At 54.9% G+C, this 13,342-nt stretch overlaps 1 protein-coding gene and 1 non-coding gene across 2 annotated transcripts; both read left to right on the top strand.

Annotated features, from left to right (window-relative positions):
- Window positions 1-249: 249 nt before the first annotated feature.
- Window positions 250-434, top strand: LOC137505710 (U2 spliceosomal RNA). Its single transcript, XR_011020310.1, has one exon. It is a non-coding gene; the product is annotated as a U2 spliceosomal RNA (small nuclear RNA).
- Window positions 435-11,563: 11,129 nt separating this feature from the next.
- On the top strand, window positions 11,564-13,049 carry LOC137504566 (zinc finger CCHC domain-containing protein 3-like). Its single transcript, XM_068233147.1, has 2 exons — window positions 11,564-12,598; window positions 12,741-13,049. Exons 1-2 carry the CDS (start codon window positions 11,564-11,566, stop codon window positions 13,047-13,049), a joined length of 1,344 nt encoding a protein of 447 aa, XP_068089248.1.
- The last annotated feature ends 293 nt before the right edge of the window (window positions 13,050-13,342 follow it).

Here is a 13,342-nt window from a genome sequence, read left to right as displayed (position 1 = left end):
TACAATCCACTGTTTCCGTCTTTTGCTGTTTACGCTAATTTTTGTTTTTTAGGAACAAGAATCTTGTATGTAATGTTTTAGATGGAGGGAGAGTGGATCCTGAGGGAAAGATGTAAGGGATTAGGTGTAGGTGTTTTGATTTTCTCTGTAAAATAAAGTGAAGTTTGTCATTTTATGTGAAATTGAGATAATTGTCAATTATGTACAAAATATTCTGATGCTTATTGAATATTGAGTATTGTTTATTGTATGTATTTTTCTAATAAAAGAATTAAAATAAATCTGTTCTTATCAGTTTAATATCTGATACGTCCCCTATCTGGGGACCATATATTAAATGGATTTTTGGAACAGGGAGATGGAAGAAGAGCTTGCTCTGTCCACTCCGCGCATCGACCTGGTATTGCAGTACCTCCAGGACCGGTGCACTACTCTCTCTAACTAGTGTCAAAAAACAGATCAAAACTACTCAAATACCCAGCTGACTAACTAAGTTAGTGTACGGAAGTGTAGTGGAGAAATTAAGTGTCCCTCTGCAAAGTGAATTTGCCAGTAGCAAGTGTTGTGTATTGTCCACCCTGCTGTGCGGTCTATGTCTGTCTGTGCTGCTACTGCTGGGTGCAGGATACATTGTGATATCCACAATAAAAACATTGTTTCAAATCAGTGTGTGTGTCTATTTTTGTGCATCTGTGTCATTTATTCATAGACTCTGTATTTCGCATTGGTTATCAGAACCTGAGAACTGACAAGAAAAGAAGTCAGAAAAACACACAAAAAAAACCCCACAACCAAAGAAAAAATCATTTTTAATTTTGATTAGTCTGTATTGTACTTGCGCGGCGCAGTAGCTGCAGGTCCCAAAAACCATGAACGGGTCACTTTTCTTCACGTTTGCACGTTGTCCTCTGCAAGAAAAGCAGCTGCATCCTTCCCCCAGAGAGCTTCCAGCGGACTGGCAGGCAGAGCCCTGGCTGCAGCCCCTTTACTAAGCAGCTGCCTGGGACCAGGGCCTTGTGACATCATCGGTTGACTTCCTGCATGACTCAGCACCTGCTCAGGTGCCTGCTTCAGTGCCAGGCTGTGAGAGTGAGTGTGCAGCAGGCTAGGAAGGCAACTCCTGTTTTAGGCTCTCCACTCCCCGGCCTGTGTCTCCCTCTTGTGGCACACCGCGCACGTCCACACAGCCAGAGAGATATGAAGAGGAAGGAGGATGAACGAAGAAAGACACACTGTGTTCTCAAACAGCCAGCCAGGCTAGAGACTTGACTTCTTCCTCTGCCCTCCACACTCTCTCCTAGCGTGTTGCCAGAGAGCCGGAGGCCTACTTTACTTTTCTCTTCGACGTGGAGGCACGGCAGCGGAGGGGTGATGGCTGTTCCGCCGGTGGGCGGGGCCATGCTAATGTAATCAGGCGGCAGCTGAGCCTGGCCCCGTGCGTCTGCGTTTAGCACAGGTGCGCCCATCCCGGGGGCCCGGCAGGCCTGCACAGGCAATGGGAAGGGGGGCCCCCCCCCTGGCAGCTGGTAGCTGGCCGGGGTTAGCCGGCTGTGCGGGGCAGTGCTGGGTTGTGCGCTGTTCGCCGCTGCTGCATTTAGTAGGTAATAATGCTTTAATTCCCAGGGAGTGTGGTGTGTCGGCGGGCGCGGCTGCGGAGAGTAATTGGGTTATCGCTTCTCGGCCTTTTGGCTAACATCAAGTGGGTGAACGCCTGCTTGGTCTTGGTCAGGGGGTTTAGCGAGAGGGCCTCCTTGTGGGGGCCCTAGGAACAACAGTGGGGCGAAGGTCGTAAGGATGGCGGACGACTGGAAAAACCTGCGGGCTTCCCTCAAGATTGAGGTTGAGGAGGAAAATCGGAACGAGTATGGCGTTAAGGAGATTGCGAATGAAGTGTTGCTGAAGACCTTTAACTTAAAGGTAACAGATTTTTTTTCGGTTCAGGATTTTGTGCAGAGGGGCTTATATGTTATTACTTTTCACTCCGAGGAAAAGTGCCTGGAGGTATTCGAGAATTGGAAGCTGAAGGCGTTGTTGGCGGATCACAAGATCCTACGGAAACTGCGGGTGCAACTATGCTTTGACCCTGGGATGAAGGACTTGACTGTTCACCTCTACAACCCCTACATGGAGGAGTATGTGGTGAGAACTTGGCTGAAACAGTACTGTTTGGAAGTGGGTGGCCCTCAGAAGCTGTACAATCCTTATGGGATGTACAGGAGTAAGCTGAAGTACAAGGTCAGACTGATACCGGATGTAACTGGCTATGGAGGTACAGTGCATCCCCCCGCTTCTTTCCGTGTTGCTGGGGAGAGATGTACTGTCCACTACCAGGGCCAGCCCAAGTACTGCAGAGGATGCTTTGAGTATGGGCATATTAGGGCTGAGTGCCCTAATAAAGCATGTTGCCGTATATGTAGGCAGAGTGGGCACATGGCGTCAGAGTGTAAGGCCCCCCGCTCATGTGATCTATGTGGGGAGACCGGGCACCTGGCACGTAATTGTAGTAAGATCAGTGGCAGGAAGCTGTTTTCCTATGCGGGGGTTGTTAGAGGTGAAGTCGGAGGACTGTTTGCTGGGTGGGGGAAGCAGAAGGACACTGTGCGGGAGGAGGGGGCTGGAGTGCGGGCTGAGGACACCCCGGCTGCAGCCTCTCCTGATGTCAGTGTGGTGATTGGTGCAGACACTGTACTTACCGAGGACAGTATGGATATTACTGCCGCTGCTGTATCTGAGGGTAATGGAGGAGCCAAGATGGCGCCGAGTGACTCGGGAGAGGGCGGGGGGCGTGGTCAGGGAGCGGAGGCTGCAGCGAGTTTGGAGGTGGCTGTGGAGCGTGTGGAGGTGGCTGGTGTGGGTGCTGTGAGCGGGGTGACTGGTGTGGGGGTGACTGGTGAGCCCGCGGTGTCGGGGAGCCGGCAGGAGGATTCCGGTGCGGAGAGCGGAGGTGGCGGTGGGCGTGGTCTGGGGACGAGTGACGCGGGTGAGAGGCGTAGTCAGGCGCCGAGCGGTGAGAGTGTGGGGATGGCTGTGGAGCGTGTGGAGGTGGCTGGTGTGGGTGTTGAGAGCGGGGTGACTGGTGTGGGGGTGACTGGTGAGCCCGCGGTGTCGGGGAGCCGGCAGGAGGATTCCGGTGCGGAGAGCGGAGCGAGCGGTGGGCGTGGTCAGGGGACGAGTGACGCGAGTGAGGGGCGTGGTCAGGCGCCGAGCGGTGAGAATGCGGAGAAGGTTGGTGTGGAGGATGGAAGTGTTGGGTGTAAGAGCGGAGAGGCTGGTGCGGATGCGGAGACTGGGAATGTGGGGCAGAATGTGGCTGGTAAAGTGACTGACGCTGTGGTTGGTGTTGCGGAGAGTGAGGAGGGGCGTGGTCAGCCCAGAGGGCCGGGCGGTGAGGAGACCGGAGTCGGCAGTGGGCGTGGCCATGCTCCGTCGGGTGATGATAGTGTGGATGATGTCGTACAGGGCAGCCAGGACTCTTGTGTGACGGAGGTTGAGGGCGGTGTGATCAGGAAGCTGAATGTGGTGGATGGAAGTGCTGTGGGCGGAGTCTCGAGTAATATGGGTGGATCTGGTGTTGTGCGACATGGTGTGGGCGGAGTTACTGCGAAATCCTTGTTGCTGAGTCCTGAGCGGAGTCCTGCTGGGTGTAGTGGTACCCCAGAGATGGGCAAGGCCAGGAGGCTGATGGAGATGAGAGCTGCGAGTGGTTGTGGTGATGTGACGTCCAGTGAGGATGAGATTGGGTGGAGTCCGCAGAGTGGTGACTGCCGGGTGTCTACTGATAGCGAGGAATGGGGAGATCGTGTGGAGAGAGAGGAGGAGCAGATGGAGGTGACTGAGGCCAAGGGGGAGGAGTCACAGGAAGATTGGGAGGTGGTGAGTGGTGGAAACAGTGCTAAGAAGAGGAAGCTGCGTGTTCAGGAGAGTGACAGTGTGCCCTTGTCACCTAACAAGTATGAGGTACTGCAGACAGGGAGTGAGGAGTTGGAGGTGTCGCAGCAGTCTGAGCCGGCAAAGAAATTGGAAGACAAAAAGTCTGTTGAGAGGAAAGTGTCAATGACTGTGAAAGAAAGTGCTGAGTTAAGTGAAGCTATAGGTCCTTATGTGCCGAGGGAAAGACGTAACTGGAGATATTATGCACCAATTGTGCGCGAACACAGGGAATTACAGGGAATCTGGGATGAAGAGATACGGAAGGTTAGCAGGGAGGCGGATGAGGTATGGGGAAGGTTAAAAGAGCAGCAGGTTTCTAAAATTAAGAAGTGGTGGTGGGAGTTTATTAAGGAGGATTTTGCTTTGAACGCTGTAAAGTACACTCTACCCTTGTGGTTTGTAAGAAGAACTCAGTTGTATGACTGTGGTTCTTCAGAGTATTTCGGGAATGACGATACAATGAAAATGGGATATCTTTACTGTGAAAAACAAAGAAAATTGTGGGAGAAAATTTAAAGGTTTTACTGTGATGTAACTTTAGTTGAAAAATGTATTAGTTTTGGTCTAAGTTTTTTTGTATACTTTTGTTTGGAGAGATGTTAAAAATTATGGCTTTAAATATGCAGGAAAAAATATGGGAAAGTAAAGATTGGAATAGATTTATAGATCCACAATGATGCGAAGATACGATTTCTCATTTAAAGTTTTACGTCTTACGACTAAAATCTGTGTGAGATTAACGTTTTATTTGACTGAGTGGAAAAAAAAAAAAAAAAATCTGTTCTTATCAGTGCTGCAGCTTGGGCCAGTGTCCCCTGTGGGAAGAGCTTGTCCTTTTAAGGACAACCCCAGGCGGAACGAATTCCAGCGAGAGACCGCCGAGGATATCCCAGACGCCGAACTCCGAGACCAGAAGATCATCCTGCAAGTCGCAAGCAAGCTGAGGATCTCCAGGAACTCACCGAGGAACTTCAGAGACTCTGCAAGCTACAGACAAGCAGGAGAACTTCGCAGCTCGGAATCGCCTGGGGAAGAATCGGATCCTCGCCAGAGAGAACCGGCGCCATGAAGTTCCTTCCGGGAGGAAACTACAGGACCGCCGGACAGAAGAAGAGGAAGAAGAGCCCCAGACAGAAGTCGGGACAAGGGAGGAAGGAAGCCGCTGCGGCCCCGAGACCAGGACCCTCCTCGGCACCTCAGGGAGTGGCCGCCTCACCCTCTGCCGCCCCAGCGGATGTGGCCCCGGGGTCCCACCCCCGGCCCAGGCAGGCCCGCCAAGGACCACCTGCCCTGGAGCCGTGGATGAAGACCACGGTGGTCCTCCAGCTGAAGGAAGTAGAGGGGAGAGTGCCGGACATGACCCCGGAGGTGTTCGGGAAAAAGATGGTCCTGAAGCAGGGGTTCGCAAAGGCGGAAACCCTCTCTATCCAGAATTTCGTCTCAGGTATTTTCTTTGTCACCTTTGTTTCCCTGCAGGTATGCAGGCGATACTGGGAGATGGTCTCGGCAGCGGGACCTGATTCGGTATTTGCCAAGTTCCTGTGCAACTCCCCCATCCAGAGGGAGGAAAGGAAAGTCACCGTCACGATGAGGAACCCACATGTGCCGGCAGCGGACATTGCCACCTACCTGAAGCGCTTCTGCGAAGTGCTGAAACCCCCCATCCAGCTCCTGGACGCCAACGGCTTCTGGACAGGAAGGTGGTCGGTCCTATGCAAGCTACAGAAGGATCCCAATCTGCCGGGCGGCCTCCAGCACCTAAAACAGTGCTTCTCACTGGGGAACTCAACAGGACTCCTGAGATACGAGGATGTACCCCATACCTGCAGGAGATGTGGTAAGCTGGGACACCAAGGGAAAGATTGTGGGGAATCTGCTTGCAGGTTTTGCCAAGTGACGGGACACGAGTCGAAGGACTGCCCCAGAGCAAGGAGCTGCAATCTCTGTGGGCTGACGGGTCATATGTATAAGGACTGCCCCCGGCGGGATAATTCCTACGCCGCAAAGGTCGCCAAAGGCACCATGCAGTCCGTACGTAGACCTGCGAAGCCCACACCCTCCGGACCAGCACAACAGCCAACAAAGAACCCGCAAAGGAAGGATGGTAAGACCACACCCAAACCCACCCCTCCCAACCCCACCCCTCCTGGACCCACCCTCCCCAACCCTACCCCAACCCACACCCTCCCACCCCACGACCCTCCCACCCCCACCCCCTCCTCCCAGGGCCCACCCCCCGAGATAACATCCCTGGAGGAATTCCCCATTCTTGCCGCCCAAACAGATACCCCAATAGGGGTGAAAAGGAGACTGAAAGTTCCGAAAGGATCTTCATCCGCTGGTGAACTCGCCCCGAAAAGGGTAATGAAACCAACAGCAACAACGGACCTCCGAGAGGCTGAGCTCCAAAAGGGCATAGCAGAGATGCTCAAAAACTGGCAAAACATCATAGCCCCACACCATTACAACAGCAGCGAGAGGCCAGTGACGGTGACCACAACGCACGAGAACCCAGATGTGGCACCGGAAGGGGAGCCGCCAGACAGGACAGGTAACGGGGGGGGGCAACGCCCCCACCACAGTAATGGTCTTACTCTTCCCACAGCAGTAACGATGGCAGGACTCAACATTCTTTCCATCAACGTGAGAAGTATCAAAGACACGTCGAGGAGACAGACAGCCCTGGCATTCCTTGACAGGCAACAGGGTAATGTATTCTTCTTGCAGGAATGTGCACTGCCCTATGCAAGCACATACAGGCACCTCTCCACCCAGTGGACTCACGGGCCGTCGTTCTGGTCGGGAGGTGGCGACTGCAAGTCTGCAGGGGTAGCCATTCTGATCAGGGGTCAGGCGTTCATGGTTGACACTGTGCAGGAGCTCGTCTGCGGCCGACTTCTGGTCGTAGACGGCTCGTGGGCAGGAGAGCCGGTTAGGTTCATCAACGTGTACGCCCCCCCTGGAAAGAATGAGCGGCTGGAACTTTTCCAGACCCTGAGACCGCACCTCGCCACATCCAGACCAGTAGTGTTGGCCGGTGATTTCAACTGCCCAGTGGAAGAGGGAGGACGTAGCTCCAACGCGACAGCCGAGCTCGATGTCACCTCCCGCCTGCTTGTGGAGATGGTGAGGGAGGCATCTCTGAGAGACGCAGTGGGTTCTATTGGGCCGGGAGCCATGAATTACTCATGGTGTCGGCCTGATGGCTCGGTGCGCTCGAGGATTGACTTCATCTTCACCTCCCGAGCAGTGAGGCATAGCAGTCACTCCATGATCCCCTGTTTCTTCTCTGACCACAGAGCAGTGCACTTACAGGCAATCCTAGGCGACGGGTTTCCCCCTGGACCAGGTTCCTGGAAGCTGAACTGTAAACTGCTGGAAAATGAGGAGCTCATGGGGGAGCTAGGAGAGGCCTATGTCTCCTGGCGAGGTGACAAAGACAGGTTCGACAGCGCTGGACAGTGGTGGGAGTTCACCAAGGTAAGGCTCCGCAGTTTCTTCCAGGAGAAGGGACGTCAACAGGAGAGCGAGCGGAAGAAGGACCTCAGGAGGCTGCAGCGCCAGCTACAATCCCTGCAGGACCTCTACCACTGTGGCTGGGAGGTTAGGCAAGACCTGGAAGAGACCAAGAAATGTCTGAAAAGTCATTTTGAGGAGGAAGCCAGGCGCATAGTCTTCCGATCCAAGGTGGAGAATCTGGAGAAAGGTGAGAAATGTAATTCATTCTTTTTCAGGAAACTCCACTCAGGCCACACACCCCTGGTTGAGCTGCGGGACGAGTCTGGGGCTATGAGGAAGGGGAAGGAGGCTGTGATGGACGTGGTCACCGACTACTACTCTAGCCTCTACTCCCACAAAGCCACGGACAACGAAGCCACCGAAAGATTCCTCGCAGGAATCACTAAAACGGTGGACGAGGAGGGTAAGTCCTCAGCAAACGCACCCCTGACATTGGAGGAACTTCATGCCGCAGCCACATCTTTCAGCTCAGGTAAGACCCCAGGCAGTGACGGCCTCCCCGCAGAGTTCTATGTGGCAATGTGGGATCTGGTAGGCACGGACCTTTTGGAGCTATATGAAGAGATGGCAGTGGAAGGTAAGTTACCCCCTTCTCTCAGGGAGGGAATGGTCACGATTCTGTACAAGCAGAAGGGAGAGAGGTGCGACCTCAAAAATTGGAGGCCCATCTCCCTCCTTAATGTGGACTACAAGATCCTGACCAAGGTGTTGGCCAACCGGCTAAAGAAGGTTATTGGGCAGATCATCCACCCGGACCAGACATGTGGAATCCCCGGCCGCAGGATCGCTGACAGCCTGGCCCTGGTAAGAGACACGATCCAGTTCATCAAAGACCGCAATGTCCGCGCTGCACTGGTAAGTCTGGACCAGGAGAAGGCTTTCGACAGGGTTTCCCATGAGTTCCTCTGCAAGGCACTCAACAGGTTTGGTATCGGAGAAATGTTCTGCAAATATGTTAACCTTTTGTACGCAGGAATCCATTCCACGGTGCTGGTGAACGGCTGGAAGACAGAAGCCTTCCCGATCCTCTCGGGGGTCAGGCAGGGCTGTCCTCTCTCCCCTCTTCTTTTTGTCTGTTGTATAGAGCTTTTCGCCGAGTGCATCAGACGGAACCCTGACATCAGAGGGATCACCGCCCCAGGGATGGAGAAACGAGAGGTCAAGTGTTCGCTATACATGGATGATGTGACGGTATTCTGCACAGATGAGCGGTCTATCTCGGCACTAGCCCATACCTGCGAAGACTTTGGCCGAGCCTCAGGTGCAAAGGTCAACTGCGGTAAGTCTGAAGCTATTCTTTTCAGGGAGTGGCACCAGGCCTCAACCGCATCAGTCCCCTTCAACATCAAGCCAGACTGCATCAAGATCCTGGGAGTCTGGTTTGGGGCAGAAGGAGCTGCCCAGAAGTCTTGGGAGGAGAGACTGGCCAAGATGCACCAAAAGATCGGACTCTGGAGCCTCAGAAGACTTACCATCGAGGGGAAAACACTGGTGCTGCGGAACGGGATCCTCCCAGTGCTGCAGTACCTGGCCCAGGCCTGGCCACCAAGGGCGAAGACATGCAAGGTCATCACCAGGGCAGTTTTCCACTTCATCTGGGGATCCAAGATGGACAGAGTGAAGCGGGCGGTTATGTACAAGGAGCACCACAAGGGGGGTAAGGGCGTGCCCGACATCCCTACGATGCTGTGGGTCTTCTTTGTGTGTAACTGCATCCGCAGAACTATCACAGACTACGCACAGGGCTCCGCAGGCAACTCCATGTCTCGCTTCTTCCTGCTCCCCCTTTGGAGGTCGTTAAGGTGGGACAAGTGGGACAGCTCCATCCCCTACAACTGGGACACTCCTTGGTTCTACTTGGAAGCCTCCAAGTTCATCAAAGAGCAGCGACTGGAGGAGATCAAACCAGGCCTGTGGAAGCCAAAGATGGTCTACAAGACTATTAGAGCCAGAGACAGTATGGAATCCATCCCAGGGCTACCAGACAGCACCTCCAGGTATGTATGGAAGAATGTGGCATCCAGGAAACTTACCAACCAACACAAGGACCTGTCCTGGATGGCCATCCGAGGGGGACTGCCCCTTAGGACCTTCATGCATTCCAGGAACCTGTGCAGATACAGACACTGCCCCTTGTGCGTAATCCAGGAAGAAACATCGCTGCACATTTTCTGGGACTGCCCGTATGCACAGAGGCTGCTGGACGCCTTGGGACAAGAACTGTCGGGTGTTATCCCAAGAGAAGCTATTACCCACTGCGCAGTGATGTATGGGCTTTTCGACGGAGATCACTCAGAAGGGAAGATCGAGGAAGCTTGGCGCATCATGTGCTGCTTTAAGGACGCCATGTGGTGCGCCAGGAACAAGTTTGTACGACGGAGGGAAATGATGTCCAAGGAGGATGGTCGCAGACTGATCCACAGCCTGCTCAGAGACTATAGCCTCATGGACTCTCTGGAGGAACCGGACGACGACTGATCTTCACAGGTTTGTCCTGTCCCCCCTCCTCCCTCCTTCATGTGTGTTAACCCTCAATAAAGCCTCAGGTACACCCTTACCCTACCCTCCCTTCCCCCTTTTTCCCCTACCCCACCTGTCGCTTGTTGATGGTAAGTATTGGTTAAGCTGTGGCACCTCGGAGGACGTGCGGATCATGGCACTTGCTGTGCACCGCACGTCAGACAAGGGGCCACAGAGAAAGTAAGCATGAGCCGGCAGGGGCATGCGAGAAGGACGGCTAAAGGCACCTTGCCCACGGTCGTCCTTGTGCATCTCCCTCCTGGTAGATACTTAGTCCATGAACCCAGTTGGCAACAACTGGGGCAGGGGGGCCCTCTCGTGCCTTCGGGAAATGAGAGGCCCCAAGTGGTCCCCGAGCCTCTGGCGAGGGGATAAGGGTTCCACTCCTCTCCGAACCTCGGTTCGGAGGGAAGGGAACCCTTGGGTCCTTCCCTTTGAGAAGGACCCAGAGGGCGCCGCATGCCCGGTTTTGTGGCAGTGTTATAATGGCACTGTCATTTTTCCCGGGTATGCGGCTTTAAGCCCTAGCATTCAGGGCCCCTGCCGAAAGGCGGGAGCCAAGGAAGCACAAAAAAAAAAAAAAAAAAAATCTGTTCAGTTGGGTAACCTTGGGGGACCTGGAGGGATGGCACAGTGGCAGTGTGTCCCGCCTAGTCATAATTCCCACGGTCTGGTGGAATGGATCTACTCCTGGTCGAGGCTGAATGGCTGAGGGCTTTGCTTAGGCGTACTGCCCCTGGAAGTGGCGCTCCAGGTGCACCTGAAAAAACCTGAGATGTGGCAGATCTCAGGCGGAAGTAGGGTGCTTTGGTCTGTACTGCCCATATGCATCGCCAACTAACGCAGCTCCCCGGCCTTTTGGCTAGGGAGAGTGCCGAATTTTTATCACTCCGGCCGCAAGGTCGGGGCCAGCTTGCTGGCACCGGGGACTTCGGTTCCCACCCGGCTCCCTCTCGGGGGAGCCACCCGGACCATGTGGACACGGATGCCACATGGCCAGGCCCTTTGGGTAACCACTGGGCGCAGTAGGGGTCCTCCTCGGAGGACCCCAGGATCCTCCAACCCCTCGGGTGTTGGAGGATGCCACCCCCTGAGCCGAAGGCAAAGGGGGAAGGTTCCCTTCGGGGAACAACCGGAAGGGCCCTGCAGCATTGTGGGGCCTGTGGCTACTCATGCACGTTTTGTGGGGGTGCTTTAGGGCACTCACGCTTTTTCCGTGCATGGGGCTAATAGCCTTGCTTACCCGGGACCTCTGTTGCATGCAACAGGGGCCAAGAAAGCTTAAAAAAAAAAAAAAAAAAAAAAAAAAAAAATCTGTTCTTATCAGTGCTGCAGCTTGGGCCCACAGTTCCCCTGGTGAAAGAGCTAAATGTCCTTTTAAGGGCACATCCCAGGCGGAAAGGGCGGAAGACTCCGAGATCGCCGAGGAAGACGTCGGACTGAGGACGCCGAGACCAAGCTGAACCCCTGCAAACTCCTAGCAGAGGATCTTCCAAGGCTTCGAGCAAGTTGGGGAGCAGCAGTCCCGACGAGACCTCTACGACATCGGCAGACCTCCGGAAGCCCGCCCACGAAGACGAGACGAGAAGTAAAGATGGCAAAGAAGAGGATGCCAAAGAAGAAGGGAGAAACCAAGGAGGCCCCCGGAACAGGAACGTCGGCCGGACCTCAGGAGGAAGTGGCCGCCTCGACCTCCACCACCCCGGCAGAGGCAACCCCGCGGCCTCAGGCCAGGCCCAGGCAGGACCCCTTAGGGGCGCCTGCACTGGAGCCCTGGATGAGGACAACGGTGGCGCTGAAGCTGAGGAAGGTGGATGGCCGAGTGCCGGACATGACCCCTGAAGTGTTTGGCAAGAAGATGGTCCTCGACCAGGGGTTCTCCAAGGCGGAGACCCTGTCGATCCAGAACTTCATGGAGGGGATCTTTTACATCACCTTCATCTCGATGCAGGTCTGTAGGAGGTATTGGGAGGCCTTCTCCACAGCAGGCCCAGACTCGCCCTTCAGGAAGTTCGACGGAAACTCCCCAATCCAGAGAGAGGAGAGAAGAATCATGATTGCGATGAGGAACCCCCACATACCGGCAGCGGACATCGCCACCTACCTGAGACGCTTCTGCCAGGTGCTGAAGGGTCCCACCCAGATCCTCGATTCCAACGGATTCTGGACGGGTAGGTGGAGCGTCATCTGCAGGCTGCGGAAGGACTCCAGCAAGCCAGGCGGCTTCCAGCACCTGAGCCCAAGCTTCAACCTGGGGAACTCACCGGGCATCATCCGCTACGAGGACATCCCCCAGACCTGTATGAAGTGTGGAAAGCTGGGCCACATCGCAAGGAACTGCAAAGAGCACGCCTGCAGGAACTGCCAGGTGACTGGCCATGAGGCGAAGGACTGCCCCAGAGTGCGGTGCTGCAACCTCTGTGGACTACCAGGCCACCTGTACACAGCCTGCCCGCAACGTGCCAAGAGCTACGCCGGAAGGGTTGCCATGGGCGCTGTGAAACCGTCACAGCCAGCCGCAAAACCACCACCCCAAAAGGCAGCCCCGAAGGAGAAGCAGAAGGATAAAGGAAAAGGGAAGGCACAGGAGGGTAAGATACAGCCACCCCCCGACCCTTCCCACACCTCCGCACCCAACCCCTCCCTCCCCATCCTACCCCTCCCACCCCAGCCCAGACCCCTACCCCAACCCCTGTGGTCACCCAACCCCCACTCACCCAGACCACACCCGCTCCCACCCCCCTCCCCCTAACCCTCCACCTCCCCTCCAGGAGGCTTCTTCCCTTGTCTCTTCCGCAGAGATCATCACCAAGGGAAAAAGGAAACAGGCGGAAGACTCATCACCCCCTGAAGATGTGGCCAAGAAGAAGGCCATTGAACTGGAGGCAGATGGGGAAACCGAAGAGGCCATAGCAGTCGATGGAGAGGACGTGTTTGATGAGCTCGAACAGTACATCGACGACTACAGGAATGCTATAGCCGACGGTATCATTGAGGAGAACTTGGATCTCTCACCTACCAACGGCTCGGCATCGGGCGCGGCATCGGAGAGGGATCCACCCGTCAGGACAGGTAACTAAGGGACCCCGTCCCGCCTACCTAACGGTATCTCTCTCTTCCCCAAATGGTTTACATGATGGCAGGAATTAACATTTTTTCCATCAATGTGAGAAGTATTAAGGACAAGTTGAGGAGACAGACGACCCTGAGTTTCCTGTCTGGGCTGCAAGGTAATGTATTCTTCCTTCAGGAATGTGCATTGCCCCCTGCTGGCACATACAGGCACCTCTCCTCCGAGTGGACTCACGGCCCTTCATTCTGGTCAGGGGGTGGCGACTCCAGATCCTCGGGGGTCGCCGTTCTGATTAGGGGA

This window comes from Hyperolius riggenbachi, chromosome 4, assembly GCF_040937935.1.
Source record: "Hyperolius riggenbachi isolate aHypRig1 chromosome 4, aHypRig1.pri, whole genome shotgun sequence".
Taxonomy (NCBI): domain Eukaryota; kingdom Metazoa; phylum Chordata; class Amphibia; order Anura; family Hyperoliidae; genus Hyperolius; species Hyperolius riggenbachi.
The sequence above is the reverse complement of the archived record's forward strand: the minus strand, read 5'-3'. Positions and strand labels throughout refer to the sequence as shown.

Coding starts and splice junctions, on each gene's coding strand:
- LOC137504566 (XM_068233147.1), top strand. CDS start 11,564: ATGGCAAAGAAGAGGATGCCAAAGAAGAAGGGAGAAACCAAGGAGGCC. Junction 12,599..12,740: donor CCGACCCTTCCCACACCTCC/GCACCCAACCCC, acceptor CCTCCCCTCCAG/GAGGCTTCTTCCCTTGTCTC.